The 14,393-nt window shown below is 39.6% G+C and overlaps 3 protein-coding genes across 5 annotated transcripts; 1 reads left to right on the plus strand and 2 right to left on the minus strand.

The window, feature by feature from the left end:
* Nucleotides 1-533: 533 nt before the first annotated feature.
* LOC140791508 (DNA replication complex GINS protein SLD5) lies at nt 534-3,575 on the plus strand. Of its 3 annotated transcripts, none has more exons than XM_073142114.1 (6): nt 534-797; nt 1,302-1,361; nt 1,450-1,639; nt 1,929-2,004; nt 2,087-2,247; nt 3,322-3,575. In XM_073142114.1, exons 1-5 carry the CDS (start codon nt 615-617, stop codon nt 2,184-2,186), a joined length of 609 nt encoding a protein of 202 aa, XP_072998215.1. In that variant the 5' UTR covers nt 534-614; the 3' UTR covers nt 2,187-2,247; nt 3,322-3,575. The 3 variants fall into 3 exon arrangements, with proteins under 3 accessions (XP_072998215.1, XP_072998213.1, XP_072998214.1); XM_073142112.1 differs by having other exon boundaries at nt 536-797; nt 1,239-1,361; XM_073142113.1 differs by having other exon boundaries at nt 536-797; nt 1,239-1,361; nt 3,225-3,359.
* A 248-nt stretch (nt 3,576-3,823) lies between these two features.
* LOC140791507 (pentatricopeptide repeat-containing protein At5g48910-like) lies at nt 3,824-6,017 on the minus strand. Its single transcript, XM_073142111.1, has one exon. The coding sequence runs from the start codon at nt 5,891-5,893 to the stop codon at nt 3,857-3,859; it is 2,037 nt and encodes a 678-aa protein (XP_072998212.1). The 5' UTR covers nt 5,894-6,017; the 3' UTR covers nt 3,824-3,856.
* A 324-nt stretch (nt 6,018-6,341) lies between these two features.
* LOC140791226 (uncharacterized) lies at nt 6,342-11,336 on the minus strand. The gene is made up of 4 exons (XM_073141656.1): nt 9,164-11,336; nt 8,465-8,678; nt 7,721-7,905; nt 6,342-6,852 (listed from the first exon to the last, which is right to left on the minus strand). Exons 1-4 carry the CDS (start codon nt 11,140-11,142, stop codon nt 6,588-6,590), a joined length of 2,643 nt encoding a protein of 880 aa, XP_072997757.1. The 5' UTR covers nt 11,143-11,336; the 3' UTR covers nt 6,342-6,587.
* Between the last annotated feature and the right edge of the window lie 3,057 nt (nt 11,337-14,393).

The raw sequence follows: 14,393 nt of genomic DNA on the forward strand, positions 1-14,393 counted from the left end.
TTTCTATCCTCCCCAAATCATGTCCAATGAAGATGACATACACTGCAACTAGACATATATAAGGCCTTGCTTGATTAATTTATTTTATTCTTTAGTCTTTATTGTTTTGGAGAGTAAACTTAGTTAGATATAAAAAAGATAAAAAAGATATAAAAAAGATAGAGATTACGAGAGGATATTATACACAAATTTTTCTTTGAATATTATCCAAATGGCATACAATATAGATCTAGCACACATTGTTATCATTTAAAGTAATTATTTTCGGTCATCAAATGACATCACTCATCCTAATGACGCTACGATTAAACATACACTATATATATTCAAACCTACACTTGCATACATCACTTGAAATGTGGTTACAATAATCACTCAGTCAGCTACTGCCAGTTTAAATTTAATTAGAGTGTTTTTTTAAGATTAAATTTATAATGTAGGGTAGAATAATAAATACTAATAAGATAGAATGTTAAAGAAATAATAATAAAGGGGACCCTAAAAATGATAGTGTCAAAGACTCAAAGCTCAGGGAGCAAAATGTAATTAAACCTATTTGCTTTCGTCGGCTGCTGTAAAATCCCGCGGAGAGAGGAGAGAGGAAGTAGAGAGTGATGGCTTCTGGCGCGTGGGACGAGTCGCCGCCGCGACCGGCGGCTGCATCGCCGTCGTCGTTGGAGGCAACAACCGACGTGGATCTACTGAAGAGGGCGTGGAGGAACGAGAAGGAATCCCCTGAGATCCTTAGATTCGAGTCCGAGCTCGTCCACCGAGCCCGTGAGCAGATCCAACTCTTGGTAACCTCTCCTAAACCCTAAGATTTAACGCTAATCTTAATCCCTGATGCACCTCTTCACATTGTCACTAAATTCGCGTAGATATCAAAGTCTGACCATAGGATTCTTTTGGGAAAAAAATCGCTCTTTTTTTCTTCGATCTGCAATTACGGAGTTTTATTATAGATTACATGCTTCCATCTGCAATTTCTCAGCAAATGCAATAACTTGAGGCGCCAGCATAGCTTCGAAATACGTGCAATGTTAATCTAAAGGAAATAAGAATATCTTTTTTCTTGTTTTCCTCTAGCATTTAAAAGATTTCACAGATACATGCCTCCTTTGGTAATTTTGCAATTGCAATGAATTTTGGTGGAGTGACAGTTAGAGATGCATTTGATTGATAATCTGGTTTGATTTTGATATTATGAATTGACTTGGATAAATGGGAATGTGGATTAGGAAGAGACTGTAGAAGAATTTAGGGAGAACAGCGTTGACGATCTCGTCGTTTCCCTTTATCAGATGGATTTGGACCGTACCTTATACCTGTTGAGATCATATCTTCGGATCCGTCTGCAGAAGGTGATGCTGCCCTCTGAAATATTCATATTGGCCTCCTTTAGTATATACCTTTTTTTGTGGTTTAGAGGTATTATGTATATGTTTGCAGATCAAGAAGTACATGATCCACATTGCAAAGACCAACCTCTGGAATCTGCTTTCTGAGCAAGAACAGAAGTTTGCCAAACGGTGCACAGATATTATGGAAAAGCATCTTGAGCAGTCAGTTTTATCACGATTGCCATATGGCTATCAGTCCATTTTAAAGCAATCCATATCTAGTGAAGAAGATGACATGGGTATATTCTTTAGCATCTCATACTTCATAACTATATAGTTTATGTTAGTAGATTTCCTTCATTTGCTACTGTCAACCTAATTAAAGGAAAGGGACTTTAAGTGCATGACAAAGCTGATGCAAGGTTTTTGTCAATTGGAAGATCGGTTTGAGAAACTTGCAGGATATATATATAATGTCAGATAACTTGTTGGACACCCTTGGGAAAATTAAGGCATTGATGCTTATTGCATATTGCAAAAAGTTATTGTTCCTGAATCCTGACTAGTTGACTCAATGTGGTTGTCCAGTTCCAGAACCTCAGGTAGACACATTTGTCTTCTGCAAGGCAAAGTGTGACATTGGAGCTATCCAGCTCGATGACACGTAAGTATTTTGAGCTTGCATTCTGTTATTTATATCTGGTTCTTCCATCAAATTTGCTCACCTAATACATAATACTTTGAAGAGGGGGTGAGATTTTGGACTTGGTTGCTGATGACTTGTATGTACTACGGTACAAGTCCATAAAGGGTCTTGTAGAGAGTGGCCAGATCGATCTTGTGTGACTTATTTAGGAAGAAAGGAGCATATCTCATATATCTGCTATCTGTGATGGAAATGAACATGGTACGTTGGCAGTTCTCAGTACTAGTTTATTATTATTTTTTAAACTGTATTCTGATTATGTTGTCAAGTAACTCTTGTACTGTACCTTTTGCTGCATTAACATCCTTTCTTTCTTTCTTGGGAAACAAAGAACCTTTATGAAGTTATATTGGAGTCTAGAGATTGTTTTCTGGACTAATAATTAGAGAGGCTACAACAGAATTTGCCATGCAAATTTTTACTTAAAAGGTATTGCAGCAGTCAGGTGGACAAAGCTACTCATATTAGTAATTGAATTTAAATGATTCTTGTCAGTGAAACTTATACTTTTACGTAATCAAAACTTCAAAAATTAAAACTAGTCATCTTGTTAATGACTTGGAGTGAATGATGAGCCAATGGCAACAAAGGAAGAGTTTGCAATTTTAGCTGATCTATTCTTGTGCAATATTATAATGTGGTAATTCTACCGATGGTATTGGTTTCTAATGCACATTCAATTATGGTAAAGGAAGCATGTTGTTTACTCACTCCTAAGTTAAAATATGGAAAATACATGGTTGGTTTGTCTAGTGTTAAATGAGAATCCTAATTTGGAGAGGCGAAAATAATTTTGATAGGAATTCAAATGTGCATGAATGAGCATTTGACATACTCTGCCGTCATGATAGTTAGGATTCTTTGTTGTCATGATCATAGTTGCCTGATCTGTACGAAGCCAAGAGTCTGGGTATAGAGATTTTTTTGGAAGATCACCGACATGTTTCTGATTAATTGCATGATTATTGCTTATCTTCTCCTAGGTGTCAAATTTTCTTGCTAACAACTTTATTCTGACATCAGCAATCCCTCCAACTTTGTCTTACCCTGCTTTACAGCCACCCTTAAAACGGGGAGAAATTGAGCCCTTTTAGTACAACATCTCTGGATCTTTGTTGGTTTTTCTTGATACCTGGCTATTCTTAAAACACTGATGATTTCCGCATTAAAAATTGCAGGACACTGGAAAAAAAATGTGGGATGTGATGTTTCTAACATCCAGATATAGAGTATGTAAAATATTCCGATACTGATGTTTCTCTGTTGTGCTTCTAGGAAGCATTGCATCCCATTATCTCTGTGAAGGGTGACACACTAACTGCATAGTGCTCTCAATGAACGAAGTTAGCTACATCCGTGTTGTATTTTTCAAGAGTTATCATACAGAGGATTGTTTGTTCAACGAGTTATTGACTAGTAGGTTTATTCCATTTATTGATCAATATGAAGAGTTTTATGTTGTAATTGAACATCTGATTCTTGTGGATATCATCTTACCAATATTATAGTGGATGCTGAATTTATCTGCAGTGCAAATTTTCTATTGACATAAACAGGAGAATTCTTTTCAATTGCCTCTTTACGAGGTTCTAGTATGATAAGAACAAAATAGCAGCTCAAAGTGAGTTTTCTCATCTCAGCCTACGTTTTAGTATTTTTCATTGCTATATTCTTCTTCCACTAAGATAGCTTGTCATATTTCTCTTGTCAAATCCAAAAGCATATAGAAATTCTCACTGAAGAATATTTTCCCTGCGAAAATCTCCAACTCACTCTATGAAAACGATAAATCTTTTATCTACTCTCAACATCACCAGTAGTCTCTACATGAACAAGAACCTTCTCTGCAGTAATGAAAGATATTCCTGTCCCTTAAAATTATGTCTCTCTTATAGACTTTCGAAATTAACTTTGCTACAGCATGGCAATCATGGCATACTCGAAGGTTCTTAAAAACTCGGATCGGCTCCCCTTCGTCAGTACTAATTAGCCCAAACGCAATAGCCAATTTCTCACTATGATGAGACACTGCATGTTGCTTCTCTTCCTCCTCTATATCAAACAAAACTGGAGTTGTGTTTGGTTGATACCCAGCAAGTTTCAATGACGAAGTAATCTCATCCAACTTACGTAGGATTTTGCTAAATTTTGGGTGTGATTGATCTCCCACATAAAATTCATGAACAACACCATGAATTTCGATTGAGCTATGACCAGGGGATTTCTCTAGGCCCTTTGATTTCATTAGCACTCTAGTCCTCCTAGCATCATCCCATCTACCTGTCATGGCATAGATGTTTGACAAGAGGACATAGACACCGCCGTCGTCTGGCTTGAGTTCAGCGAGTCGATGAATGACGTACTCCCCTATCTCCGCATTTCCATGGATCCAGCAAGCACCAAGCAAACTACCCCACAGGACATCACTGACTGGTAAATCTTGAACAAGGGAGACTGCTTCATCTAAAAGCCCAGCTCGACCCAGTGCATCAACCATACAACCATAATGTTCGATCTGGGGCTCGAGGCCATATATTGCCCTCATGGAATTGAAGTACTTCTTAGCTAAATCAACTAAGCCTCCATGGCTGCATGCACATAAGACACCCACAAATGTTACCCCGTTTGGTCTAACGCCAGCTTCCTCCATCTGAACAAAGAGCTCCAAGGCTTTCAACCCCTGACCGTTAACAGCTAGCCCTCCGATCATTGCCGTCCAGGAGAATACATCCTTCGCCGGCAGTAAGTGAAATGTTTCAAATGCTCTATCTATACAACCACATTTGGCATACATATCTATAAGTGCTGATCCAATAATGGAGTCCACCTTCATCTTCTTGTTCTTTATGTAAGTATGAATTTGCCTCCCTTGATCAAGAGCGCCTATCTGGGAGCAAGCTGAGAGCACACTGACAAGGGCTGCCCAATTGGGTCTTAGTCTCAGTTCCTTCATTTCCTCGAATAAAACTAATGCCTCCTTTGGGTTTTCTCCTTGGGCATACCCAGTGATCATGGCACTCCAAGACACAACATTCCTCATAGGCATCTCATCAAAGAGCTTCCGAGCCATATCAATTTGACTACGCCTTGCATACCCCGCAATCATAGTATTCCAAGACTCCACATTTCTCTCAGGCATCCCATCAAAGAGCTCCCTAGCAGCACTGACATTACCCAACTTCATATATCCATTAACCATCACATTCCAAGAAACAATCTCCCTCTCCGGCATCTCATCAAAAATGCACCTTGCGTGATCCAAAAGTCCGCAATTTACATATCCAGATAGCAAACAGTTCCAGGAGACGACATCCCGCTGATCACTCGTGTCAAAAACCTGGCACCCACAGTCGATCTTGCCACAAGCGGCATACATATGGATCAGACCATTGACCGAAAACACATCCCGGTCACCGCCATACTTGACCATGAAGCCATGGAGCTGCTCACCTGCACCAACAGCCGAGAGGTGGGCACAAGCTTTGAGTAGGAAAGGGAAGGTGTATGAATTGGGCCGGGAGGTTGACAAAAGCATACGACGGAAGAGGTGGAGGGACGGGGCAGGGGAGGGTGAATTGGCGAAGCCTTGTATGAGAGTATTATAAGTGAGGGATGTTGGCTGGGGAATTTGGTCGAACAGCTTGTGGGCATAGTGGAGGCTTCCATGGGTGAAAGCCGTTAAGAAGCGGAGGAGCTCGTGAGCAGCAAAGGGGTCCTGGAAGAGGTGGTTGCGGAGCATCTGGGCATGGAGTTGGAGGAATTCGACCATGGAAGCGCATGTTTGGAGGAGGGAGAGGCAGGTGGGATGGCTCGGTGGTGTGGGAAGGAAAGAGATGGAAGGGGGCATGCAATGCAAAAGACTCTTTTTACTCTTTTCCCCTTCCCTTTCCAAAATTCTCAGAAAAGACCTCTCTATGTCACTATGTGTAGTGTAACCCTCAAACTAAATAAGAAAACAAAACACAAAGATTAAATTTTAGTCTTATTGTGAAAAAAAACCTTCTCCTTTTTGACATATTTAGGCAAACGTCTTTGTTTCACATCAGAAACTTACTATACTCCTCTTCTTTTCTACTGTAATCTTATTAATCTCCTCTCTCTCCTTCCTTTGCAGAAAATAGCTGAGAGTATTTTAGTCAAATAAAATGAAAACATCCTGAAAATATCACTCATCAATGAACAGCAGTTGATTTATAGATATATCAAAACTGGAGGTTTCCAACGAGAACGCTAAGCATGTCAGTAGAAATTTTAAAAAAGAAGAAGAACAAGAAAACAATTCAGTTCGTCAAGTATTATATAGTGAATAACCTCTAATTTCATTAAAGAACTTAAAGGGGGGATAGACAATGGGGGAAAAAATAAAATAAAATAAAAGCAGGCTGCAGATTGGCACTGCCATGACTTCAGAAGCTGGAATATTACAAGTTTAGAGTGATCATACAATGAAGACAAGGTATCCGTTATTCTTGAAATATACTAGAATTTCCCTAGGTAAATAAACAAAAGAAATAGACCAATCCACCAAGATTAGCTCTGGTCTACAACTGTAATGCCTGTAGTCTTGGAAGCAGTTCCAACGAGCTTGATGGTTGCATCACTCTTTCATCATGTAGGAGAAGGATGTTTATTGTGCCAGATTTCTTCAACCAGGCTGCAACCATGGCTCCGGGCGATACAAATCTTCCAATATTGAACCTCTCTAACTGAAATGGTGCTCCAATTGAATTAAGTAATGTCTCAATAACACGGCGAAGGGTGCTGGCACCGGCGACCTTGCTATGTTTTCCCCATCCTGTCAAGATGCTGAGAAGAAACTCTAGCTTCAGGTTAAGTGAGTCGCAGGAGGCAGTGCAGAGAAAAGAGGTTATCATAAGTAGCAAACTTAATTGGTCTTGGTCAGAATGAGAAGAAATGAGCTCAAACACCCAATTATGACAAGATTCCAAATTTTCAGATACCATGATAAAAAGACGATCAAATCAGACTAAAGGTGAAGAACTACCTGCATTTTAACTATTTGACAAGCATATGGAGCAACTCTACAAAAACAAAGAGGATGTGGACTCTATATTGCTCAATCTCATAAGAGAAAGTTAAAACACCTAAACTGCTTCAAAAGGAAACAAATTTCAGTTGGTCCAGAAAGAGTTTCAGAGCCATCTTTTAGTACAAGGTCCACTGGAAGAGCTTGGAGGACCTTTGGAAGATAACTAATGGGTTCTATAATATGACTACTACAGCAGATAGTACAGATAAAATACAGCAGTTGAGGAGGCAACTCTGGCTTCCAAGGAGATGAGTATAGGCACAGTTATTATCTATGAAATATGACTAAACACAACACCTTGAGGCAACATTGGTTTGCAAGGTCATGAAATGGCGTGCATATATTCTATCAAGTTTGAATATATGATACCTGTCAAAATCAATGTAAATTCGTTGAAATTAATACTTGTAGAATTCATTATATATGAAGGTAGAAGCTTCATGACCGATCAAATTTTACCCTTCACAGAGTTGACCATGAGCAAATAGAAAAAAAAGACTAATTAGGTATCTGATTAAGCCTGTGAACCTTACTCAGGTGTCTAAGGTTACAAAATTGAGGATAGATGCTTGATTAAACACTTATATTAGCATCAAAGCTTAAAAAGAAAATTAGAAATAGTACCTCACAAACTCTGGCAGAGCACGCCCTTCAAAAACAATAGAGCGTATACCAAGAAGCCAGGCAAAAACCATGGCTTGAGCAGCTCCAGATGACATAAGATGTAAATCCAAACTAAATTCACCCCAATTATTCTCCCAGACATGGCGATTCACGCCTTCAAGCACGACCTGCTGAGCTCCTTTTCTCTGCAAACAGTTAGAAAGTTGGAGTTATTTTTCAGGGTCCTCATTGATGAAGAGAACACTGACGATTGTTTCTATGTGAGTACAGAATTTTGATCATATGGATGAAAATATTGATAGCAAGAGTAGGTATAGTGTTGTCTCCGTTCAAGAAGCAAGCAACAACTGGTTTGCCAGAATAGTTAGTCATTGAAAGTCTAACTTTAAATGGAAAAAGAAATTCCATATAGATAAACTGGATATGGATTAAAAACAACTGGTTTGCCATATTATTTTGACCATCTCAATTTAAAATAGAAAATGCAATCCCACATGGCCCTTCTAAACATAGAACCATCATATTTGAAATACAACAGTTACTGCCGCTATATATTTTTCAACAGTGCTATCAAAGTTTTCCAAGATGAGCTGAAAAGAAAATACAAGGGACAACAGCACAACAAAAATTGCATATACAAAATAAAATGATCAAACCAATCCTATTGAAAAATTCATCTATGCATATATGTTCCCATAGGATTTCGACCTATACAGTCCCAATATATCATGGAATCAAACTTACCTGCCCAAAATGCCATAGCATGTCAGTTAGAGCATTGTAGAAAGCAGATGATGTTGGAGGATCCATGCGCCTCAACTCATCAAAAAGGGACCGGGATTGCACCCATATCTCTTGATAGCCCATTAAGAGCCCATGTGCTACCCCGTAAACAAAATTATCAAACAAGCGAAGTTGCTCCAGTAAAAGCGATGCATCTTCAAATGAATTGCAGCGACTGTAACAGAAAAGACGATCAAATTATAAACTGGCTTACAAGAAATTCTAGAACAAGGCTGATGAGGAAACAAAGCATGAGAAGCAAGTATATTTGTATCATGACAACATATCTTTCAACTCCTTAGTTCAGTTCTAGAATGTAATATATTTCTAGTCTTCTACCAAACAAACATTAGACTTCTGTACACAGGCAAAATTAACCAATTTTTAATTCTTGAACTTTCAAATTCAGAAAAATGGCATTGTACGTAACTACCAAGTACAATGTCATTGAACATAAAATGTGACTGAATAAATAAATGATTCCATATATATTTCTCCAATGGTACAATATTTACACTATAACATCCTTGATTCACATTTATAATGTTGCTCCCATTCTCATAAACTTCAGTAGAGAAATTTCATTTAGAATGTGATAGAAAAATATAAAGGAACAAACCTAAGTTGCCAATAAAGGATCTTCAGAAGACAGAATATCACCTGCAAGCATTGAGGATAGCAGAGAAAGTCACAACATTAGGTCTTACACCCTGCTGGATCATTTTCTGAAACAACTCCAAAATACAAAACAGTTCCTCTGACCTCCTCCTCGCCTCCTCCGTAATGGGCCGTCCAATTCCCCTTGCTATCTGACTGACAACCCTCACAATCTGGCCTCCATATACTCCAACAATCCCCATATCCCTTCCACCACCCCCTTCCTCGACAAAGTTCCTAGACTTACCAAATGCATCGATAATAGTATTGTAAGTGACCACGTTAGGTTCGATCCCCATCCTTGACATCTCATCAAGCATCCACACGGCGCATTCAACCAAACCATTCTTGGCCAGTGTATCAATAAAAGAGCTGTACAGGACTACATCTGCCTTTAACCCAGAGTCTTTGAACTCTAAGAAAACATTAGCTGCATCTCCATACATTCCTGCTTTTGAGTAAATGTCTATCAAAGTCGAGTATGTTAGCACACTTGGAGCAACTCCCCGCTCCCTCATATCTTGAACTAAGTACGCAACAATATCAAATCTCCCCTGCTTGCCATACCCATTAATCAAAGAATTGTAAGTAACTGTGTCCTTATCTACTCCCATTATATCCATCTCCTCACATACTCTAGCAATTTCTTCATACTTTGCAGTCTTCACATAGATCGAAAGCAATGTATTGTAGCATATCCTGTCCAATTGAATCCTCAAAGATTTCATCTTTTCATACAACTTGAGTGCTTCATCAAACTGCTCCAACTTGGAATACCCATCCATCAATGTACTATATGTAACAACATTGGGTCTTACATTGTTTGCATCCATGTCCGACATGACCTGATCCGCAAGTTCCATATTACCGCACTTGCAGATGGCATCAATAAATGTGTTATAGGTGTAAATGTCACGACCAATGCCTATGTTGATCATTTCATCAAACATATCCCGAGCAGCTTCCAAGTGCCCGGCACGGCTACAAGCAGCAAGAAGTGAATTGAAAGTCTTCCTATCAGGGCATAGCCCATCCTGAAGCATCTTGCGAAAGAACTCTAGGGTGAACCGAATGTCGACACCACCCTTCCCGCAGGCATCGATCACAGCATTGTAGGAAATTGTATTGGGCTTCAAGCCATTAACTTTCATCGACTCAAGCACGCCCATGGCCTCGGCAGCCAGCCCGCTCCGAGAATATGCCGATATCAGAGCCGAGTAGGCGAAAACGGTGTTGCCATAACCACCAGCGCAACCTTCGTCAAAAGCCTGTCTTGCAAGGTCGGAGCGGCCCATCTTGCCAAGCGCGCCGATTGCCGCCGTCAATAGCTTCCCCTGCTCGGTGGCGCTTCGCATTAAGGGTGCTGCCGAGCGGAAGAACCGGAAAACCTTCGGCGGGCACTTCTCCCGACGACCGAGCTCGTGGAGGACATAGCAGTAATCTTCCGGGACGGCAAGAGAACCCCGGAAGCCGGAAATTACCACCGTGAGGGCCCGTTCATCAGGACCCAATCGGAGAATTTGGGTCAGGCATCGGCCGGCGGCATCAGAGCCGGTGCGGCCGTGATCAAAGGAGGAATTTGGGGAGCTCAGATTCCTCTTGGAGATGACCCTTGTGGTCCGACTCCGCCGGAATTCAGGGCTCAACCCTGGTCTGGGGTGTGAATAGCGAGGTTGGTAGCAGGGCAACAAGGCCGGGTTCCGCTCCAAGATTGGATTTTGGGTAGCTGGGCAGGAAGAGGAAGGGTTTGCGCCATTGGAAACACAAGTAGTAGGAGTCGTGGAACTGCAAGTGCTACTACTAGTAGCAGAAGGGGAAGGAGAAGAGGGGGAGGAGGAGGAGTGGAGTCTATGGGAGGGCTTGTGGTACCTTTGGGGGTACCTTTGGGGCTTCTTCTGGATATGGTTGTGGGTGGTGGGGTGAGGGGTTTGATGAGGCTTAGAAGGGGCGAGGGAATAGTGAGGGGGAGTGGGAGAAGCCATTAGAGGAGTTGGGTGAGGATTGGGACTGTAGAAGAAGGGTTAATGAATAGAGAGAGAATTTTGAGCATGGATTCCAGGAAAATAGTTAGATGTAGAGAGAGAAAAGTTTAGGGGAGAAGGCAAGATTGAAGGTTGGGGACCATGAGATAGAGGAGATAAGGGTGGTGTGAAAGTATTGGAAGATGGAAAGAATGAAAGCCAAAGTGATAAGAGAAGGAAGAGAGGGGGATAGAGAGAGGATTTTGGTGGGGGTATGATGGGAAGAAACCAATGGCTGCGAATAGCTATGATGGGGGATTTTAGAATTTAGATTGTGTATTTGTGTGTGGGGGAGCGGGGGCCAAGCTGTCAGTCATAATAGTCATAGTTTTTTTTTTTTTTTTAATTTTATAGAAGAGGCTCCTTTTATGTTTAACAAGAGAGCTGTATAATATTATATTATATTAGATACATCTTACAACCAACTTTATTAATTAATAAATATTTTATATTAACTAAAATGGTGAAACAGTAGTCTAACTATTACGTACGTGTAACTACATATGTACTCTTTTTTTAATCATTCAAGAGAGTAACTATATATGTACTTTTTTAATCATTCATGAGAGAGAGCTAGACAAAAGGCTAATACTTGCTGGATACCACTTAAGCCCCATAAAATATCAATATACTATGCTAAAGTCATCTATGTTGCTGAATTATTATTCCAAACTTGAGTAGTTATTTTAAACCATCAATCTTATATCACATCAAATTTAATTATTACTTCTTATAGTAATATTTAACTAAATAATATAATAATTTATACTGGTATTGGCTTTTTTTATGAAAATCATACTCCGTTATGTGCTCGACAACACACCGCTAAAAAAGAAAACACAAAAAAAAAAAAATGAAAAACAAAAATGGGGTTTATATGCCACAACAAATTTATCCATAATACAATAAAAGGGTAAGAATCATTTACAAGAGTAGAGTAAGCTATAACAAGAAGACATAAATCCTAACATGAGTATAAAATAAAGCATGAAAGGAAAGGACCTATCGCGTTACGAGCTAAACTGCTGTCGGGATGATCTGCATCCAATATCAGCATGGAATGAGCCTAAAGCACAACAATTGACACTATCACTAGTTAAACATCATGAATAATAATACATTCAGTCTAGAAAGATAATGACATGTGCACTATGCAACTGAATATAATATAAACTAAATTATACATATCATAAAATGGCTAGCATAGTCCATTAAGACTACAATTTTTTTTATCTATTGATACAATGTACACCTTCTACATAGGACCTCCGCTATTAATCTTTACTCAATAATCACAGCGGCCCTCAAGGGAGGGTAGATCTTAGCGGTAGAATTGCTTGCTCGTCATCTAGCGAACAATATGACCAGTCATCTGCCACTACAAACTAAGAATCTCAGTCATAAGCCCATCACATAAGTTAGTATCGCATATCAATATGACCATTTGAGCCCGTGGCTCCACATCATCGTACCACTGTGTAGTAATTTATGTGTCATCGCTCACGAACGCCCTCACTCTATGTCATCGATTACCCCTATGTCATTGATTACCCCTATGTCATCGATTACCCCTATGTCTATGTCATCATATCCTTACTAATTTAAACACCCTAAATGAATTCACTCTCATAAATTGCCTATCGCTCGGTGAAACGACTGCCTAATTATTTAAGATCTACATACTGCCTAATAGGCGTCGGGTCTTACTATGCAATACAATAAATATCCCCTCCCCTACCCTGGCTAAAAGTCATCTTCCTTTAAGATTGTGCACTTATGCAAGTGACATAATAAGATAAAAATAACTAGCATTATATAATCGTAAGCAAGGATATCTAAGCTTGCAGAAAATGCACATCATAATTAAATTAATAAAAGTCACGTCAAGCAACATGTTAATCCACTCACCTTACTTCTCTTTCCACTATCCCCCCTCCATCTAATCATTGTCGTGTTGTTGCCATGGTCGGGCCGGCGAAGTTGTCGTCGTTGTCGGTGAGTCCCCTTTCCCTCGTTCTTTCTTTTCTAGTCGGTGATAGTGTGCCACTTCAATTGATGCGTCTTCATTCTCCTTCCACCTTCGATATGCGACGACGGTTGGTTGCTTGGTGATGGTTTTTCCCCTCCCTTTGTGGGGGTGGTGTTGGTGTGGGTCGGTGGGGAAGGGGAGGAGATACCTCCCATCTAGTGCAACGCCACAGCTTATTAAGCTAGTGACTACTGAGCTCGGAATAGGTGGTGCCTAGCCCAAGCACCTTGGCTGTAGGCTGGGCTTTGCCTAGCCTGAGCACGCTGTGGTGGCAGTGGGACAAGCCTATCTTAGGTTGGGTATGGCCCCGTCAGCTCGAGTATTTTCGAGTCTTGTTTCATTAACTCTTAGACTAGGCAAGGGATGATGGGTTATTTTCCTCCATGATTAAGTGAGGACCTTTGTTAAGCCAATTACAACCAAGGGAGAAAGAAGGGGTGAGAGGAGAAATAGCATTTATTTTAGGGTTAAAAATGAATGGATTGTTAGTCTCGATAGTACCCAACACTTCCATATGAAGCAAGAGAATAATAACATATTACCATATAATAATGTCATGCTTAAGCTCCTAATATGTGGATCCTAGATAATTTGGTATATTGGTAGCAGAGCTTATGACGTGCAATTATACTATTAATTAATGAGAGTCATAACTCTCATGGAGGTAAAATATGGTAGACTGAGCAGTATCTAGTAATATAGGATTTGGGTGTTCTTGAATAGTGGCTCGTGATTTTTATTATGTGTGATGATTTGATGGTAATAAGGATGATGAAAATAAGGATATATACTCACAACTGAGGTCCATACTCTACGGTGCCGAATGATCGGTCAAATGTTCGTTATAAGCAAATAATTCTACCATTAGGGTATACTATCTCTCTTGGGGTTATTAATTTATTTGAGTGCAATATAGATGTCAGAGCCTAGTGTAGATTGAGTCATGTCGACCTGTGAACTTTATCTTATCCATTTTTCTAAACATACCATGCCTTTTATTAAAAACAAATATGGATTTTTACATAATTGTCACCAAAAAGCTTGTAAAAGATCAGAATTATCACTATATATTTAAAATGTCATAATTATCATTAAAATTATTATACTTCTCTAATAATATATTTTTGTTAGTTAAAGCTACGCATAAAACTGAACTTAATTTTGAAAAAAATCCCATTTTGCC

This window comes from Typha latifolia, chromosome 6, assembly GCF_019914945.1.
Source record: "Typha latifolia isolate L0001 chromosome 6, TyphaL0001v2, whole genome shotgun sequence".
NCBI classification, from domain to species: Eukaryota; Viridiplantae; Streptophyta; class Magnoliopsida; order Poales; family Typhaceae; genus Typha; species Typha latifolia.